Here is a 15,007-nt window from a genome sequence, read left to right as displayed (position 1 = left end):
GAAGGTACAAAGTTCCGATTATAAAGTAGTTAAGTCCTGGGGAAGTAATACACACCGAGGTCAGTTCAGTCCAGTCGCTCCGTCATGTCCGACTCTCTGCGACCCCATGGACTGCAGCACGCCAGGCCTCCCTGTCCATACCAACTCCTGGAGTTTACTCAAGCTCACACACCGTGGTAACTATAGTTAATAATACTGTACTATATATTTGAAAGTTGCTGAGAAGGTAACATTTTTTTCTTTTTTTGGCTTTACATCACGGCTTGTGGGATCTTAGTTGCCCACCAGGGATTGAACCTGGGCCCCAGCAGTGAGAGCACCGAATCCTAACCAGTGAACTGCCAGGACATTCCTGAGAGTAACTTAACTAGACTTACGATGGTCATCATTTCACAAAGTACAGAAACAGTAAATCATTACATAGTGCACCTGGAAACTAACGCTTCTGTGTCAATAATATATCTCAATTAAGAGGAAAGGTGTGAGGGGACAAAAGCAGTGTTAGGGCGGGTGACCCCCTGCATGGCGAGCAGGGCTCACGTACCTGTCCGGGCACAGGGAGATGTAGAGCAGCAGCAGCAGGGGCCCGGCCCCGACGACAGTGGCCAGGGAGGACCGCATCCAGGAGCTGAGCTGGCAGAAGTTGCAGTATTGCACCACGGCGGTCAGCACGGCCGAGCCCGTGAACATGGTGGACTGAAATGAGGGGAGGGCTCGTGAGGACCCCAGTGCGCCCACCAGCCTCCCCTCCACCTGGGAACCCCGAGAGCAGATGACACACTCGCTTACCTGTCCTTCTGTGGAACAGAACACCCTCAGTTCAGGGACAGATCTTAAACCATGGGACTAATTAAGTTCCCACAGTTTTCTCGCTTACAGGTCTCACAGGCACTAAGATTCCTCTCCGACGTGTGGGAACCACACACGTCACCTTGGCAGGGAGGAAAGGCAGGCTGCCCCCATGAAGCCACCCGGTCATCAGTTCCCTCCCCAAAACCTGTCCTGCGGGCACCCTGCTGCATGTCTGCGGAAATGAAATCGGGGTGTGTAAGTAGCGAATGCAGCCAGCCCGCCAGCACTCTGTGCTACAGTTGCCGGCACCAGAAATACAATCTTGCAACAGCAGCGTGAATTCACTCTTTATGGGTTTAACTTGGAAGCACCTTCCATGATCAACAGCAGCCAGCTGAGGTGCCAGTGGATGGTTGGTGCCAGCTCTGCAGACTAAGGTTATTATTTTTACTTTTAAAATGAAGTACAGTTGATGGACAACAGTGTATTACCCTGTATCATTTGGATATGTGGGACAGATGCTTCCTCATAAAACATGTAAGGAAATAACTGACTTGGGATTTGGCGACACTCAGAGGGTAGGAGAGCACCCAGCCCCATAGGGCACTCTCCCCAGGCAGGCCTGCTCCTCTGTCCTAGGCAAGTCTTTTAAAAAGACAACTTCAAAGGACTGATAGGGTATGGGCCTTTGTGTTTAAATTCCTGTCCCAAGCCAGCACACTTATTTAAAAATAAAAAAGTGATCCGTAAGCCCAGAGGAACCTGGACACAAAATCACTGCGACTCTACTTACGTGTATGTTTGTTTCAAATTCAGAGGTGACGTGTGAATACACCGCCAGGGCGGGGAGAGACACCAGGATGGCCCCGATGAAATGGCGCGGGAGCCAGCCGGCTATCCACTCCAGCAGGCGCTTCGTGCACGTCATCACGTCCTCCAGGAAGAACACCATCCTGGGGAGCGGGGAGAAAGGAAAATCAGGGTTTGGGTCTTTTTGGTGCCCCCCAGCCAAGGGCAGGCACGCACAGGGCGCAGCTAGTTTGGGAGTGGGTCCCCAGCAGCTTGGCGAGGAGCTTGGAGCGGAGACACGGAGGCAGGCAGGCCCCAGAGAAGGGCTTGCTGTGGGCAAGGCAGAGAAACCCTTTGGCAAAGAGCTGAAGGGGCCTCCTGGGAGGCTGGAGGTGAGCGTGGAGGGGAGGGGTCACGCACTGGAAGCTACAGTTTCCTGTCCTGGGATGCTGGGGAGGAGCAGAAACTCCAGGTCAGGGCCAGTCTCCCTGTTTCTCTCTGACCCCCAGTGTGGGGCCATCCTGCTGAGAGCAGCAGGGCTGGAGGAAGGGGTGGGCCTGGGGCAGCGATGGCATCGGCAGAATCACTGTGAGCTCCTGGGGCTGGGGCTGCACTTGAAGGCCAGTTGGGCGGGTCCTGAGGGCCCTGCCTCCTAGAGGGGCCCTGATGTCTCTCAGACCCTCTGTCCATTTTTAAACGGAGTGCCTTTTATTATTGAGCTAACATTCTGGACCCTTGTTGTGGACACGACTGCCAATACTTTTCTATTCTGTATGTCCTCGTTCACTTAGGGGTGAAGAGTGATGATGGTGTTCTTTGAAACATGAAAGTTTTAGATTCTAATGAAGTCTAGCGTAGCTACGTTTTCTTTGGCTGCTTGTGTTTCCGTGTCACCTCGAAGAAACCACTGCCTGACCCGAGCCCATGGACTTGGGCCTGTGCTTCCTCTGGGGGTTTAGGGCTTCACTCTTGCATCCAGGAGAGGCCCCGGTCAGGGGCACCCTGCACACCTCCTCTTCTCTCTCTCTGCTCTGCTTTCTTACCCCTTATCTTCCCACTTTCTAAGTGTCTGGTTTGGGAGCTCAAGGGACTTAACTGGCGGCATTGAGGCCGCAGAGGACACTGACCTGCAGATAAGGAGGGGGACCCCCTGTGCCGAGGGGTTCACGAGGGAGGAGCCTGTGAAGCAGGGCTGGGCCAGGGAAGAGAAGAGGACCGTCCAGAAATGCACTCGCGGAGCCGGCTGGCAGTTATGCCAGCAGAGGGAGCTGAAGGCTAACAGCTGCGGAGCAGCCCGCAGGTGGGCCTTTACCTGACAGAGACCACGAGGGACAGGATCTCCAGCAGCAGGGCCGCTCCGAAGACTGCCAGGGCGGCCGGCGGGGGCGGCGTGGAGGCGGCCCCGTACCTCAGGAAGCAGGTGATGGAGAGAATCAGAAACACTGTTGTCGACAGAAGCACATCCAGGAGGGAGCTGAAGGTGGCACTGGCGAAAGTCCTCACGGGAGAGCTCTTTACAACCTGCTGGGAGGGGCGGTGGGGAGGTTAACAGACGCTGCTGGGTGTGCCGCCTGGAGGAAGGCGACCCAGGTGGGAAACAGTGGGTGTCTGCTGCACACTTGCCTCCCACGGACCAGGTGCGGGGCGAGAAATGCTTCACACAGCCGTCTCCCTGATACTACCCCCTGCCCAACAGTGAGGAAACTGAGGCACAGAGAAGTGCAGAAATTTGTCCAAGGTCACAGAGCAGCTGAGTACAAACCAGTAAATTCTCACAGGCGTGTGACACACTGAGCCTGAAATATGCTGCTGACAGGAAAGTCGTGCTAGAAGCCAGGTCCCAGACTCGGGGCTTCCTGACCGAAGCAGAAGGCGGGGCTAGAGCAGCAGTAACAGTAATGGCAGGAGTCTGTTCTGGGCCTGGGTCTGCACGGGATGCAGGGGGTACGGACAGACGGGAAACAATGCCCCTGGGGGGCTCACAGCCTAATGGTGGGCAGATGAGCGTCTCAGATGGTGGTGTGGTCAGTGTGACAAAGCGACACGCACGGGGTACTAGAGAATCACAGCAAAGGGGAAAAATGATGACAAAGCCAGAGTCCGAGAGAGAGGCCAGCTCCAAGCACCAGGTAGACCCTTGCAGGGACCAGCCTCACTCCACACTCACACAGTTCTTGAGGAGGAAATGCTCCTCGTCTCAGGGCCTAGGTCAGAGACCAAGGCGAGGGGCCACCCAAGATCACACAGGCGAGGAGGAGCCCAGCCAGGGCTGTGGTGCCTTGACCACGTCACCCACTGTCCCTGGGCCTCGTGTCCTTATTTGGAACAAGGATGAACTCTGGACCGACACCTTGTGGACGATGGCGATGCTTCACTGGGAAAACACCGAGTGCAGTGGGAGCCTAAGTGGGGACGCCTGGAGCCTTCCGCTGCTCCTGCAGCCCTCCCCTCCTCGACCCCCTGCCCCAAGTTCCAGGGGCAGCACCCCACCTGCGCCCTAGACTACAGGCTCGTCCACTCCCGTCACCTTCTATGGCTCAGCCACGTGACCTTTACACAGCACAGTCTGATGGTGCCACCCCCTGTTCTGGATCCTTCCCAGCTCCCCTGGCCTTTGGCATAACATCCACCGTGCAGGAAGCTACCCACCTGCCACCTCCACCCCATCTGCCAGATGGAAGCGCCCCCAGATCCCTGGAGGTACCCAGGCTCCATCTCATCTCCAAGGATTGCAGCTGCTGGCCCCTCTCTGCAACATTCCTTCACTGGGTTAGTTGCCAGCCTTCCCACTAACATGGGCTCCCTCTAGGCCCTCAACCTGGGGTCAGTGTGCTCTGAGGGCCTTTCGGGACCCAGAAGTCTGGGTTCTGACTTCTGCCAGGTTACTGCTTCCCCGAGAGCGTCTGTCATCTCTCGGCCTCAGTCCCAGGAACAGGTGCTCAGGGAGCATCTGGTGACAAGAGGGGTGGGTAGCCCATGCCTGCTGCTAGGGAGGCTCTGCACTCAGCACCGCAGTTGGGGGATGTTCCAGTCTAGCGACGGGGTCTCAGCCTCTCAACCTTCCCTGGCCTTGGCTTTCTTTTGGCAAAATGAGGATCATCATAAACTTGCTTAAAAGGCTGCTGTGTGGACTAAATGAGATGATGTTCTGCTCCCCAGGCATCAATCAACTGACTCAAAAGTCCACATGAGGAGCCCCGCCTGGGGTGTTCACAGGTATTCAGGTCCCAAGAGGCTCATGAAACCCAACCCCACAGGCATGACCTGCCCTGTCTGGTTCACCAGGACTTTCGGGCCTGGTCGGGCCCTGGATGCAGCAGACACTAAGGGGTGACCCTCTGGATGAACAAATGGAAGTCGGATAAGAAACCCTTTTGGCTCTGGGCTGGGAGGGTATGTGTTTTTGACCTTGTAACACAGCTGGGTGAGGTCTAGGAAGACCGCAGGGGGCTGGCTGCTTGTAACCCAAACCAGGCTCTAGGCTACTGCTTCTGTCCATCGCTCCCATCAAGCCCCACCAAACGCTTGCAGGTTTGAGGACTGGACACCACATAGAGTAGAGAATAAGAGATGAGCTCCTGCCTCCCCAAGCTGAGAGTCCAGGGAGGGAGGCATATGATTCAACAGTCCCACAAGAAGAGGTTTCAATACAGGATTCCAGCTGTGAAGACACGGTGTAATGGGCAGGGGGGAGGGGTGGGGGGTGGTATGGGGTGGGTGGGAATCCAGTCTGCAGTCAGGGACTGTTTCTTGAAGGAAGTGACGTTTGGGCTCAGAGTTACAGGACAACAGGAATTAAGGCAGGAGAGGGCAGTGGAGGGGAGCTCAGCCCTGAAGCATCTGGGAAATCCCAGTGAGGTGGCAGGCCTGATTTGTGTCCCATCACAGTGGGAAGAAAGCCAACAGGGAACAGGGAGAGAAGTCCTCCTGGAGAACAGAACAGGTGGGGCTGGAGCCCCCCTCCCCATACTAGGCCTCCAGGGGCTGGAGCATGGCCGGGGAGCCTGGGCACCCACCAGCTGAAGGGGAAGGAGACCAAGAGGTGACAAGCTGAGTTGCTATAGACAGATTTAGGGTTTTCTCCTTTGTGGGGATGAATTCACATACAGGTGAAATTCAGGGCTTACATACAGACTGTGGGAGATCAAAATGAGCCTTCAAATTCCTGTTGCTCAGGAAAATGAAAAATGGCTGCCCAAGCACAAGACTGAGAACTACTGAGTAAAACCGGCACGTCTTTAGTAAAATTATGAGGAAACACACACCTCTTCTTGATAGCTGGTCCTGTAGGCCCGCTCGAGCTCCGGATCCAGGAAGTTCAAGCTGAACTGGTTAATGGGCGGCTTAAAAAAGTAGTCTTTCATCAGGCTAGAAGAGATGATAAATGCAATCAATCAACGTGCAGCACAATCGTCACACTTATTCTATCAGAGGATCACTGTTAGCTACAGAGATGCCGTTTGTGGAGCATGTCACAAAGGCTGAACCTGAAAGTCACTGCACAATAGATACTGCTCAACCACCCCTTTAGAACTCTCTGGAAAGTCCTTCGTGCTTCTACACAGAATCCCATTTCAGGCTGCACCTCCATGAAAGAATGCCCATTCACCATAAATATAACACACAGCAGTAGAACTGTGCTTTTGAAAACATCTTCTGGCATCCAGAATTAGAAGGAGGCGGCAGCTTTTTCTGTTCCATGAAACGCTCCCCTCTGAAGGACCAGCAGGTCCCTGCGTGGATCGTGCTTATGTGGATTCGGAGGCTTCCTTGCACACATAATTCAGAACCGGCTGTCCTGTCACTCAGAGCACTGACAGTAATTACCACTGTCACCGCTAACAGGTTGTTATCACAAAATTGTGTTTACAGTCAGTGTAATTTTGGAGCCGTTGTCACATATGCAGATTGCGTGTGAAACCTGAAAAATGATAATGCTCGATGATTTTAATAGCAGAGAAATCAAGCCTGCTTTACGTGGTTCTCTCATTCTTTTACGGATGGCTAGCAAATAGTCATATCCGTTTTATCCTGCAGAAAATTACTATAAATCTAAGGGGATGTTAATATAATTTTAAAATGAAAATATAGCTGTGGGCTGTCTCTCTGCTTCACACAGTAACTGCCAGAATGATTAAAGCAGATTAAGTACACGAAGTGCCCATCAGGCGCCCAGCACACAGCAAGGGCCACTACACGTCGTCCTTTCCACGCTCAGACGACTCCTGGTGATAAGTGCGAGATTCCTTATGGCTCTCAGGTTCAGCAGAGGAAAAAACGCCACCCCCAAGTGTTGACTGTCCCTCCATCTTCCCTTTCACTTGGTGAGTGAGGACAGAGGGAAAAACAACAAAGCAGCTACAAGGAGGAAACGTAATGGCTGTATTTCTGCAGTCAAGAGGCAAAGTGAAAGTTGCTCAGTCGTGTCTGACTCTTTGCAACCCCATGGACTATACAGTCCATGAAATTTTCTAGGCCAGAATACTGGAGTAGGTAGCCTTTCCCTTCTCCAGGGGATCTTCCCAATCCAGGAATCAAACCCTAGTCTCCTGCCCCTGGTGGCTCAGCTGGTAAAGAATCTGCCTGCACTGAGAGAGACCTGGGTTCAATCCCTGGGTTGGGAAGATCCCTTGGAGAAAGGAATGGCTACACTCCAGTATTCTGGCCTGGAGAATTCCATGGACTATATAGTCCATGGGGTCGCAAAGAGTCAAGAGGCAGGATCCACACTGTAAGCTGTGCTGCTTGTTTGAGATGAATACCGGGCCATCCCACTTCTGGGAACAGGGATGAGCTCATGTTGGATCAATCCTTTCTCAGATAGCGACCACACACCCTGAAGTGTTAGTCACTCAGTCGTGTCCAACTCTTGACAACCCTATGGACTCTAGCCCACCAGGCTCCTCTGTCTAAGGGATTTCCCAGGCAAGAATTCGGGAGTGGGTTGCCATTTCCTTCTCCAGGGGATCTTCCTGACCCAGAAATTGAACCTGAGTCTCCTACATTATAGGCAGATTCTTAACCATTTGAGTCACAAGGTAAACCCTGAACAAAATATAAAAACAACTGAAAACACTGGCGATTAGCCTGAAGCAGTAAGTGGAGCTACACCTGGAAGAAGTTGAATTTGGGGGTGGGGGGGGGGCGGGTTTCATCTGCAGAGAGCCATTCGTCAGCACCATGTGTAGGATAGCTACAACTCAGATAGAAAAGCTCCAGTCTCACTGACTTGGAAAACCAGGAGAGAGAGTTCAGCATGCCCACAGACGGAAAATGAGGTTGGGCATCCCAGAGGGAGAGGACCCAAGAAGGGAGAGCCCTACATTCTGCACACAGGCTCTGCTCCCATCTCTGGCAGACCCTTGAAACGCACATGTGTGCAGCCAACTCCAAGCAGCCTAATAAAGGCAAAAAGAACAGCTGCTGCCCACCTCAGGGGAGACAGAGTTTGGCATTTGAGTTCAGATCACTTATCTGGCTGCTGAAACAAACAAAAAGTTGATACTCTTCAAAGGAATGTAACAGAATGGAGAGTTTTGTATACAATGTGCACAACATAATCCAAAATTACTAGACAAGCAAGGAAACAGGAAAACATGGTCCCTCCTCAACAAAAAGCAATCAAAAAAGACCAACCTGAGGTTACCAAAAGGTTGGAATTGGAGGTTGTTGTTTATAATGTGTATATATATGTAACATGTGAAAACCATAGCATAAAGGATGAGAGGAGAGGTAATGTACCTATACTGATAGAAGATTTCTACATTTAAAGTGAAATGATACTATATTAACGATAGGAAGACTACAAAAATATAAGACTGCCTAGAGCAACCACTAAAAGAAAAATAATGCAAAGAGGTATGGCTAAAAACAAAGTATATTAAAATATAATAAAAAGGCAGATATTGTCAGAGTGATTTAAAAAGCAAGACCCACAGGAGATGTATTTCAAATAATAAAGACCCAGGTTTTAATTTTTTTAAATGGAAAATGATATAGCATGCAAACAGTAGCTAGAGTGACTGTTAATATCCAGATAATGCAGTCTTCAAGACAGAGTATTACTAGGCACAAAGATGGACACTTCAAAATGATAAAAGGATTAATTACCAGGAACATATAACACTCACAAGTGTGTATGTACCTAAAAAAGGGCTTCAAAATACTTGAAACAAAGAGACAGAGACACAGACAATTCTGTGCGATAGATACAGACAATTCCATAACCATAGCTGGGGATTATTTACTATCTCAATAATTGATAGAAATAATAATCATCTTATCAATTATCTCAATAATGGATAGAAAAACCGCCCACATTTTCAGTAGAGAGACACATGATCTGAACACTGCTGCCAATCACCTGAATCTAATTGAGGTTTATGGATTGCAACATCCTGAGAATGCAGAGTTTTCATTCTTTTTAAGTGTGTTATCGTACGTTCACCAAAACAGACCACATGCAGAAATCACAGAACACGTTCTAATGAATGTAAAAGGAATGAAGTCACATAGTGAGTGTATGCCTTTGATTACTATCAATCGAACATTAATAACTAACATATCTAAGTACCATTTTTCAATAAAAGGAGCCAGGGCTCTTTGGAGAAATAGCTGATGCCTGCGCTGGGGCAAGGAAAATATAAAATGAGTTGTTGTGCTGGAAAGGAAGAAATGGCTCAAAACAAATGAAAGAGCTACGTCAAAAGGATGCAAGAGCCAGCCTGAACGGGGGCTTCCCGTGGCCAGATTCAGGATGACTAGGGCATCACAGTCTTTAGGACAGTGATCAATGATGCCCTGTTAAGTAAAACAGTACTCCATGTGGGTTTACATGGATCTCTATGTCCATACATGGAGAGATTAAGTGGTAAGTGGGGAGAGGCTGTTCACTGCAGAATGCCAAGTGTTAAGTGGAGAACGTGCTGTCAGTGCTGCAGCAGGACAGTCGCCATGCTGACCAGCACAGTAAGGACTATTACAGGCAAGAGTCATCAGTGGAGATGAGTCAAGTGAAGTGCGATGAAGAACAGGATCTCTACATGATGCCATGGGTGGCTGACTAGTCACAGGGAGAAAACAACAAGCACAGACTGCAGAAGCTGGCAACAGTCACCCAGATGATCAATTTCACTGCCCGACGAAGGTCATCATAGTGGCGCCTTGGGCCTCTAGGGCTGGAGAAGAACGAGTCCCCTCCATTGGGTGTGGACACACCCACAGCCCAGACAGAATCCTGAGGGATTCAACACAAATCCAACTTCAGGAAGATTTTATATAAGAGCCTGGCCTGCATGCTTCAAAAACGTCAACGTCTTGGAAGATGAAGGATGGCTGAGGAACTGCCCCCAGATTTGAAGATGGAAGAGGCCTGACAACCATGTAACACAGCGCATGATCCTGGATCGGGTCCCGGACCAGAGGAGAGGACATGCTGTCAGGGACGCAGGGGGCCACCCAACAAAACCGGGACAGGAACTGCAGCCTGTAACTATGATCATATACAAGAACACCCCTGTTCTCAAGAAATACAGTCTTAAGGGGTAGAGAGCACAATGTGTCCAATGTATTGCAAATGGTTTAGAAAAAAAAAAAAAAACACACATAATTTCACAGGGAGAGAAAAGAGGATGAAGCAAGCACGGTAAAATGTTAAACATTGGTAAACTGGGTATAAAGGGAATAATGGGAACCCTCCGTATTATTCACTCTGTTCGTTTCAAATTATTGACACACTGACACTGGAGGGGGCAAGGGGACTCAGAAAAGCAGCGGCAGCGGCGGGGGCGGGGGCGGTGCTTCTACCTGCAAGCCTTGGCTCCCTCTTACCTGTCTTCCTTGATAACGTCGACAAAGTGGGCATCCGTTTTCTCCCGGATGTTCTTGAACCTCAGCGGAAGGAGAGCCGACTGATCCAGGCTCACGCCTGCCCACCTGCCCTTCTCCTGTAAGATCTCGCACAGGGAGGTCTGACTGTTGGTGAGCTTCTCCTCCGGGGGAGGACTCAGAAGTCCATTTTGCGTTTTGGAGCTGGGTCCTCCGGAGGCCTGCATCAGGACAAGCAGGGCAAAAGCAGAGGCTGGTGTGTGGGCTGCAGTAGCGCCGTCCCCCCGACGCAGCCACACCAGAGGCCCCTGGACTGTGCCCCACACACTGCAACCCGCACCTCCAGGTCTGTGTTCTAACCCGAGCAACCGCCTGCTTCTCCCCGTTCCCCCCAACTCCTCCAGGCAACCAGGACATGGTGGGGGCAGACTCTTCTCTCATCCTGAGGAGGCCCCTCTTCTCCTCCACATCCACCTTCCACCAGCCACTGAGTCCAGCTTCCAGCCCCAAAGAGCCTCCCAAACTCCCCTCAGCCACACGTCCTCAGGTCTCACTGCCGTCAGGGAGTCCCACCAGGTCAGCATCCATCCTGCTCTTTACCCGTCTGTCCAAAACCCAGAGGACTAGAAGGTGTGCAGTGATGTCACCCAGGAGGAGTTTCCCTCAGAACTGAGAAGCTGACCCGACAGGACGTCCCCTCTGGTGGGCACACTGAGAGAGGCGCTGGCAGGGACCAGGGCTGAGAGCCGGTACCTTGGCGCTGTTCTTGGGCTCCTCCTGACAGCCGTTCTGGACCGCTCCACCTTCTGCACCAGCTTCTGGCTTGGGAGTGAACGTGATTCCGCACGATGGGCAGGTCTACAAGAAGAGCACAGAGCGTAGAGCTCACTCGGGCAACACAACCTCACTATGTGACTCAGATGAGTCGGCTGCTGTTGCAATCTGTCACACAAGAAGGGCACAACCCAACGGAAAGTTTACCAAACGTCTCAGGACAAGTTACAAAGGAACAGGCAGCGTGAAAATGGAAACACATCCATACAGAGGCCTGTACGTGAATGCACCCTAACAGCGGCTACTCTTTAGCAGAAACAACTCAAATGTCCATCAGCGGGTGAATGGATCAATGAAATGGGGGATGTCCAAAGAACGAAACATTATTCAGCTCTCCAAAGGGATAAAGCCCTGATATACACGACAAAATGCATGAACCTTGAAAACTCGCTCAGTGAAAGCAGCCAGACACAAGAGGCCACATATCATAGGACTCCATCCACATAAAATGTCCAGAAGAGGTGACTCCACAGAGACGGAAAGGAGACTACTGGTTCACAGGAATGAGAGGCATAAGGGGATGCAGAGTGACTGGAATGGGTGTGGGGTTTCTTTCCAGGGGAATGAAAATGTTCTAAAATTGACCATGGCGATGGCTGTACAACTTTACGAACATACTAAAAACCAATGAATTAGATGCTCTACAGGGTGAATTTTATTGTATGTGAGTTATATCTCAATACAGCTCTTGTTAAACTAGCCGCTAACCCACACTTGAACCCTAAGTGAAGGTTCTCAAGCTCCCTGCGAAGGTGGGCTGTTGTTGTAAAGCAGAGGGACGAGCTTACAGACCCAGCCCTTCTCACACATTTGCAGGAATTAGCTGACCTCGAAAAGACTCAACACTGCCGGGTATGATATTGATACCACACAGGGAATATAGCCTGTAGTTTACAATAACTACAAAGAGAAGATCACCTTTAAAAATGTCAACCACTATACTGTATACCTATAATTCTTGCCTGAGGAATCCCATGGACAGAGGAGAGTGACTAGCTGCAGTCCATAGGGTCATGGAGTCAGATACAGCTGGAGAGACTTAGCATGCACAACTTATATCATATCATACAACAACTATACTTCAATTTGTAAACAAGTACTGACCGGGATAGTATTATGTTGGCCAAAAGGCTTGTTTGGATTTTCATACCTTCGTGCAGAAAAACCCAAATGAACCTTTTGGCCAACCAAAAAGAAAGGGCAGGGATTTCGTTTCTCACAAACTAGAGTTCAAATCCCTTTTCTTTTCTGGGGGAAACTGTATTGATTCTAAGTTTAAAACAAATGAAACAGAAACCTTAGAGAAAAATGTCTGCCCTGATGGAGATGTTCTCATATCTCTACATTCCCTTGATCTCTTGGGGGAGCCCCTTGTGCTCCATGAGGGTCTCACCAGGTAACAGTGGGCGGGTTTGATCCCCTGCCCCCTAGACACACAGCAACTTGAACTATTTGCCTGCTTTGTTTTAATTGGATTAAAACACCCTACATACTGGGTTTTGTCAGGCACACAAATTCCCTCTGTGAAACGTTTGCTAGATCATTAAAGGCCTGTCTCTCCCCTTGAGCAGCTGTCGGCATCTCTGACCCCAAGAAGCCTTGGCTGGGGGCTCTGGGGGCATGCCTGAATTGAGCAGCTGACATGCAGGGCAGCCTCTCTGCAGGCGCAGTGGGTCAAAGCCACTGTTCTAATGACAGCAGCTGCCAAGACATGGAGACACCTCAGTGCCTAGGACGTGCCAGTGCACCCTGTCAGGTGCTTATCCATGCGACACCCATGATCTCATGTGCCTGATCTCTGTTAATCCTCCTGTCACTGCTGCGAGGCAGAAGTGACTGGCCACAGTGGGGGGTCCGACCATGGGGCTCCTGACCCCTGACCACCACGCAGCAGCCTCTCTCTGCCTCTTTTCTTGACACAAAGGGGACCCAAGAATAATCCTGGCACTTTGATCTCCTCTGCCTTGTTCTCCTGAAGTGACCTGGGCAGTTATAGCCACCTCCTGGCTCCTTTAAGTGCCACCAAGGGAAGCTTCACCAAGACCTGCTAAGGTCCCCGGGACAAGGGACTGTTCACACCGAGCAGTGTGCTGGCTGTTGCCCAGGAAACCCAAGCTCCCATGGAGAAGGCCAGGAGCAAGCTCTGCATCTTCCCAGATTACCCCTCGGCCACCCGCATCGGGACGAGAGCTCTGGAGGGAAGGTTGTAACTATTTCTCTAACACACCTGGGTGCCTCTGTATTTGTTTTTAACACATTTCACATTTCAACACACACACCTTATATTCTCTTTAGAATGAATGGCACGGAGCTATAAGATAGATTTTTCTTCAAGGCCACTTCTCTTCACAAGATAAAACCAGCTCTAAGCCAACAGCTGTCGAGGAAGGGGAAGGGGACACGGAGACCTCTCTTCTGAGAATCAAGGAGAAAACATGAGGAAAGTCCTGCTTTGCCTGCTCAGTCTCAGCAAGCCTCCTAGGACCAGGAGAAGTGTCCCTTGCCTCCTAAACTCGAGACGCAGGTAGAACATGGCAGATAGGAGCACATACACAGCAAGAGCACACATGACCCACAGGGGCCTGTGCTGAGTCCTCCCAAGCACCTGGGTAACACTGTGATCAGCCCATTTCCCACCCGAGGGCACTGAGGCACAGAGAGAAGGGACTGGCCCAGAGTCACAGGTACAGACCCCAACCACACATGTGACACCTCTGGGTGAACAGGGGCCACCTGCCATGTGGGGCAGAGGCTCCCCAGGCTGCAGCCTGCCACTGGAGGGCCAAGGCACCCTCCCCAAGCTAGTGGGTCTGCACAGGCATGCACACTCCCAAATGGATGACTGCTGTTAACAAAATCCTAGAGAAAAGTAGAAGCCAAATATTAGAGGAAGACAGAAGCAGTAATTATTACAGAAAATGAAAGGCATCCAGAAACAGTAAGAACAGCAAGCGGACAGCCTGAAAATACTGGAGGCAAAGTAACAAACAAAACACACATCTGTAAGAACCAGGCGCAAAACCTCCAAGTCATGGAGTGCAGAACCCTGGAAACCTCCTCAGGTTTCTGAGCCCTAAACAACCACTGAGTTTAATGACCGAGGCTGATAAGGCAAGAAGAGTGTCATTGTGCTATGATAAAGTTCCATCAGAAAGTCAAAGTAAAAAAATATTTGGTATTTGGGGAAATTCCCTACATGTGCGATACTCTACTACCTGATCATGTCAATTAAATGAAATGGACTAACCTTCCCATTTCAATTCATGTGTAGTGTAGTATATAACAATAATAACTATATTTATAACAAAACAATACAAACATAATATTTTATATGTGTATACTTAATGTTTTACTTTGAAACACTTTTAGACTTAGACAATTCAGAGAGTCCCATACAAAAACCCGAGCTGCACTGACAGTTAGTATCTTACATGAACCGTGGTCCAGTTATCAAAATGAAGAGCTTAACATTGGCACCATACTATTAACCACACTGCAGATTAAAAAAAATATATACTGATTTGTCAAGATTCATTCCACTATTTGCAACAGATTTGCTTTGCAATTTATGCAAATTCAAAATAATTGGGAAAAAATACATGCAAATTCAAATATTCAAAAACATTCAAATTAAAATATTTAAAATACATGCAAATTCAAAATAATTTGCATATGTTTTACTTAATTGATTTATTTTGGCCATGGTACGTGGCATGTGGGATCTTTGTTCCCTGACCAGGGATCGAACCTGTGGCTCCAGCCGTAG

General features: G+C 50.0%; 1 protein-coding gene across 6 annotated transcripts in view; it reads right to left on the bottom strand.

The window, feature by feature from the left end:
- Positions 1-15,007, bottom strand: part of ADCY9 (adenylate cyclase 9) — a 105,264-nt gene that overhangs the window by 16,681 nt on the left and 73,576 nt on the right. For 3 of the 6 annotated variants that reach the window (XR_015154851.1, XM_086376025.1, XM_086376028.1), the window contains 6 exons: positions 11,161-11,265; positions 10,411-10,628; positions 5,847-5,949; positions 2,894-3,105; positions 1,586-1,745; positions 545-696 (listed from right to left, as the gene is read on the bottom strand). Coding sequence is in view for 4 of the 6 variants with exons in the window: in XM_086376025.1 (XP_086232151.1) it covers positions 545-696; positions 1,586-1,745; positions 2,894-3,105; positions 5,847-5,949; positions 10,411-10,628; positions 11,161-11,265 (950 nt within the window). In the remaining 2 variants the exon portion in view is untranslated. The remainder of the gene's footprint in view (positions 1-544; positions 697-1,585; positions 1,746-2,893; positions 3,106-5,846; positions 5,950-10,410; positions 10,629-11,160; positions 11,266-15,007) is intronic. The other 3 variants (XR_015154850.1, XM_086376026.1, XM_086376029.1) reach the window with 1 other exon arrangement.

This window comes from Bos grunniens, chromosome 25, assembly GCF_055505025.1.
Source record: "Bos grunniens cultivar Pamir isolate PY7600 chromosome 25, Bosgru_T2T1.0, whole genome shotgun sequence".
Taxonomy (NCBI): domain Eukaryota; kingdom Metazoa; phylum Chordata; class Mammalia; order Artiodactyla; family Bovidae; genus Bos; species Bos grunniens.
This window is presented reverse-complemented; position numbering and strand designations above follow the sequence as displayed.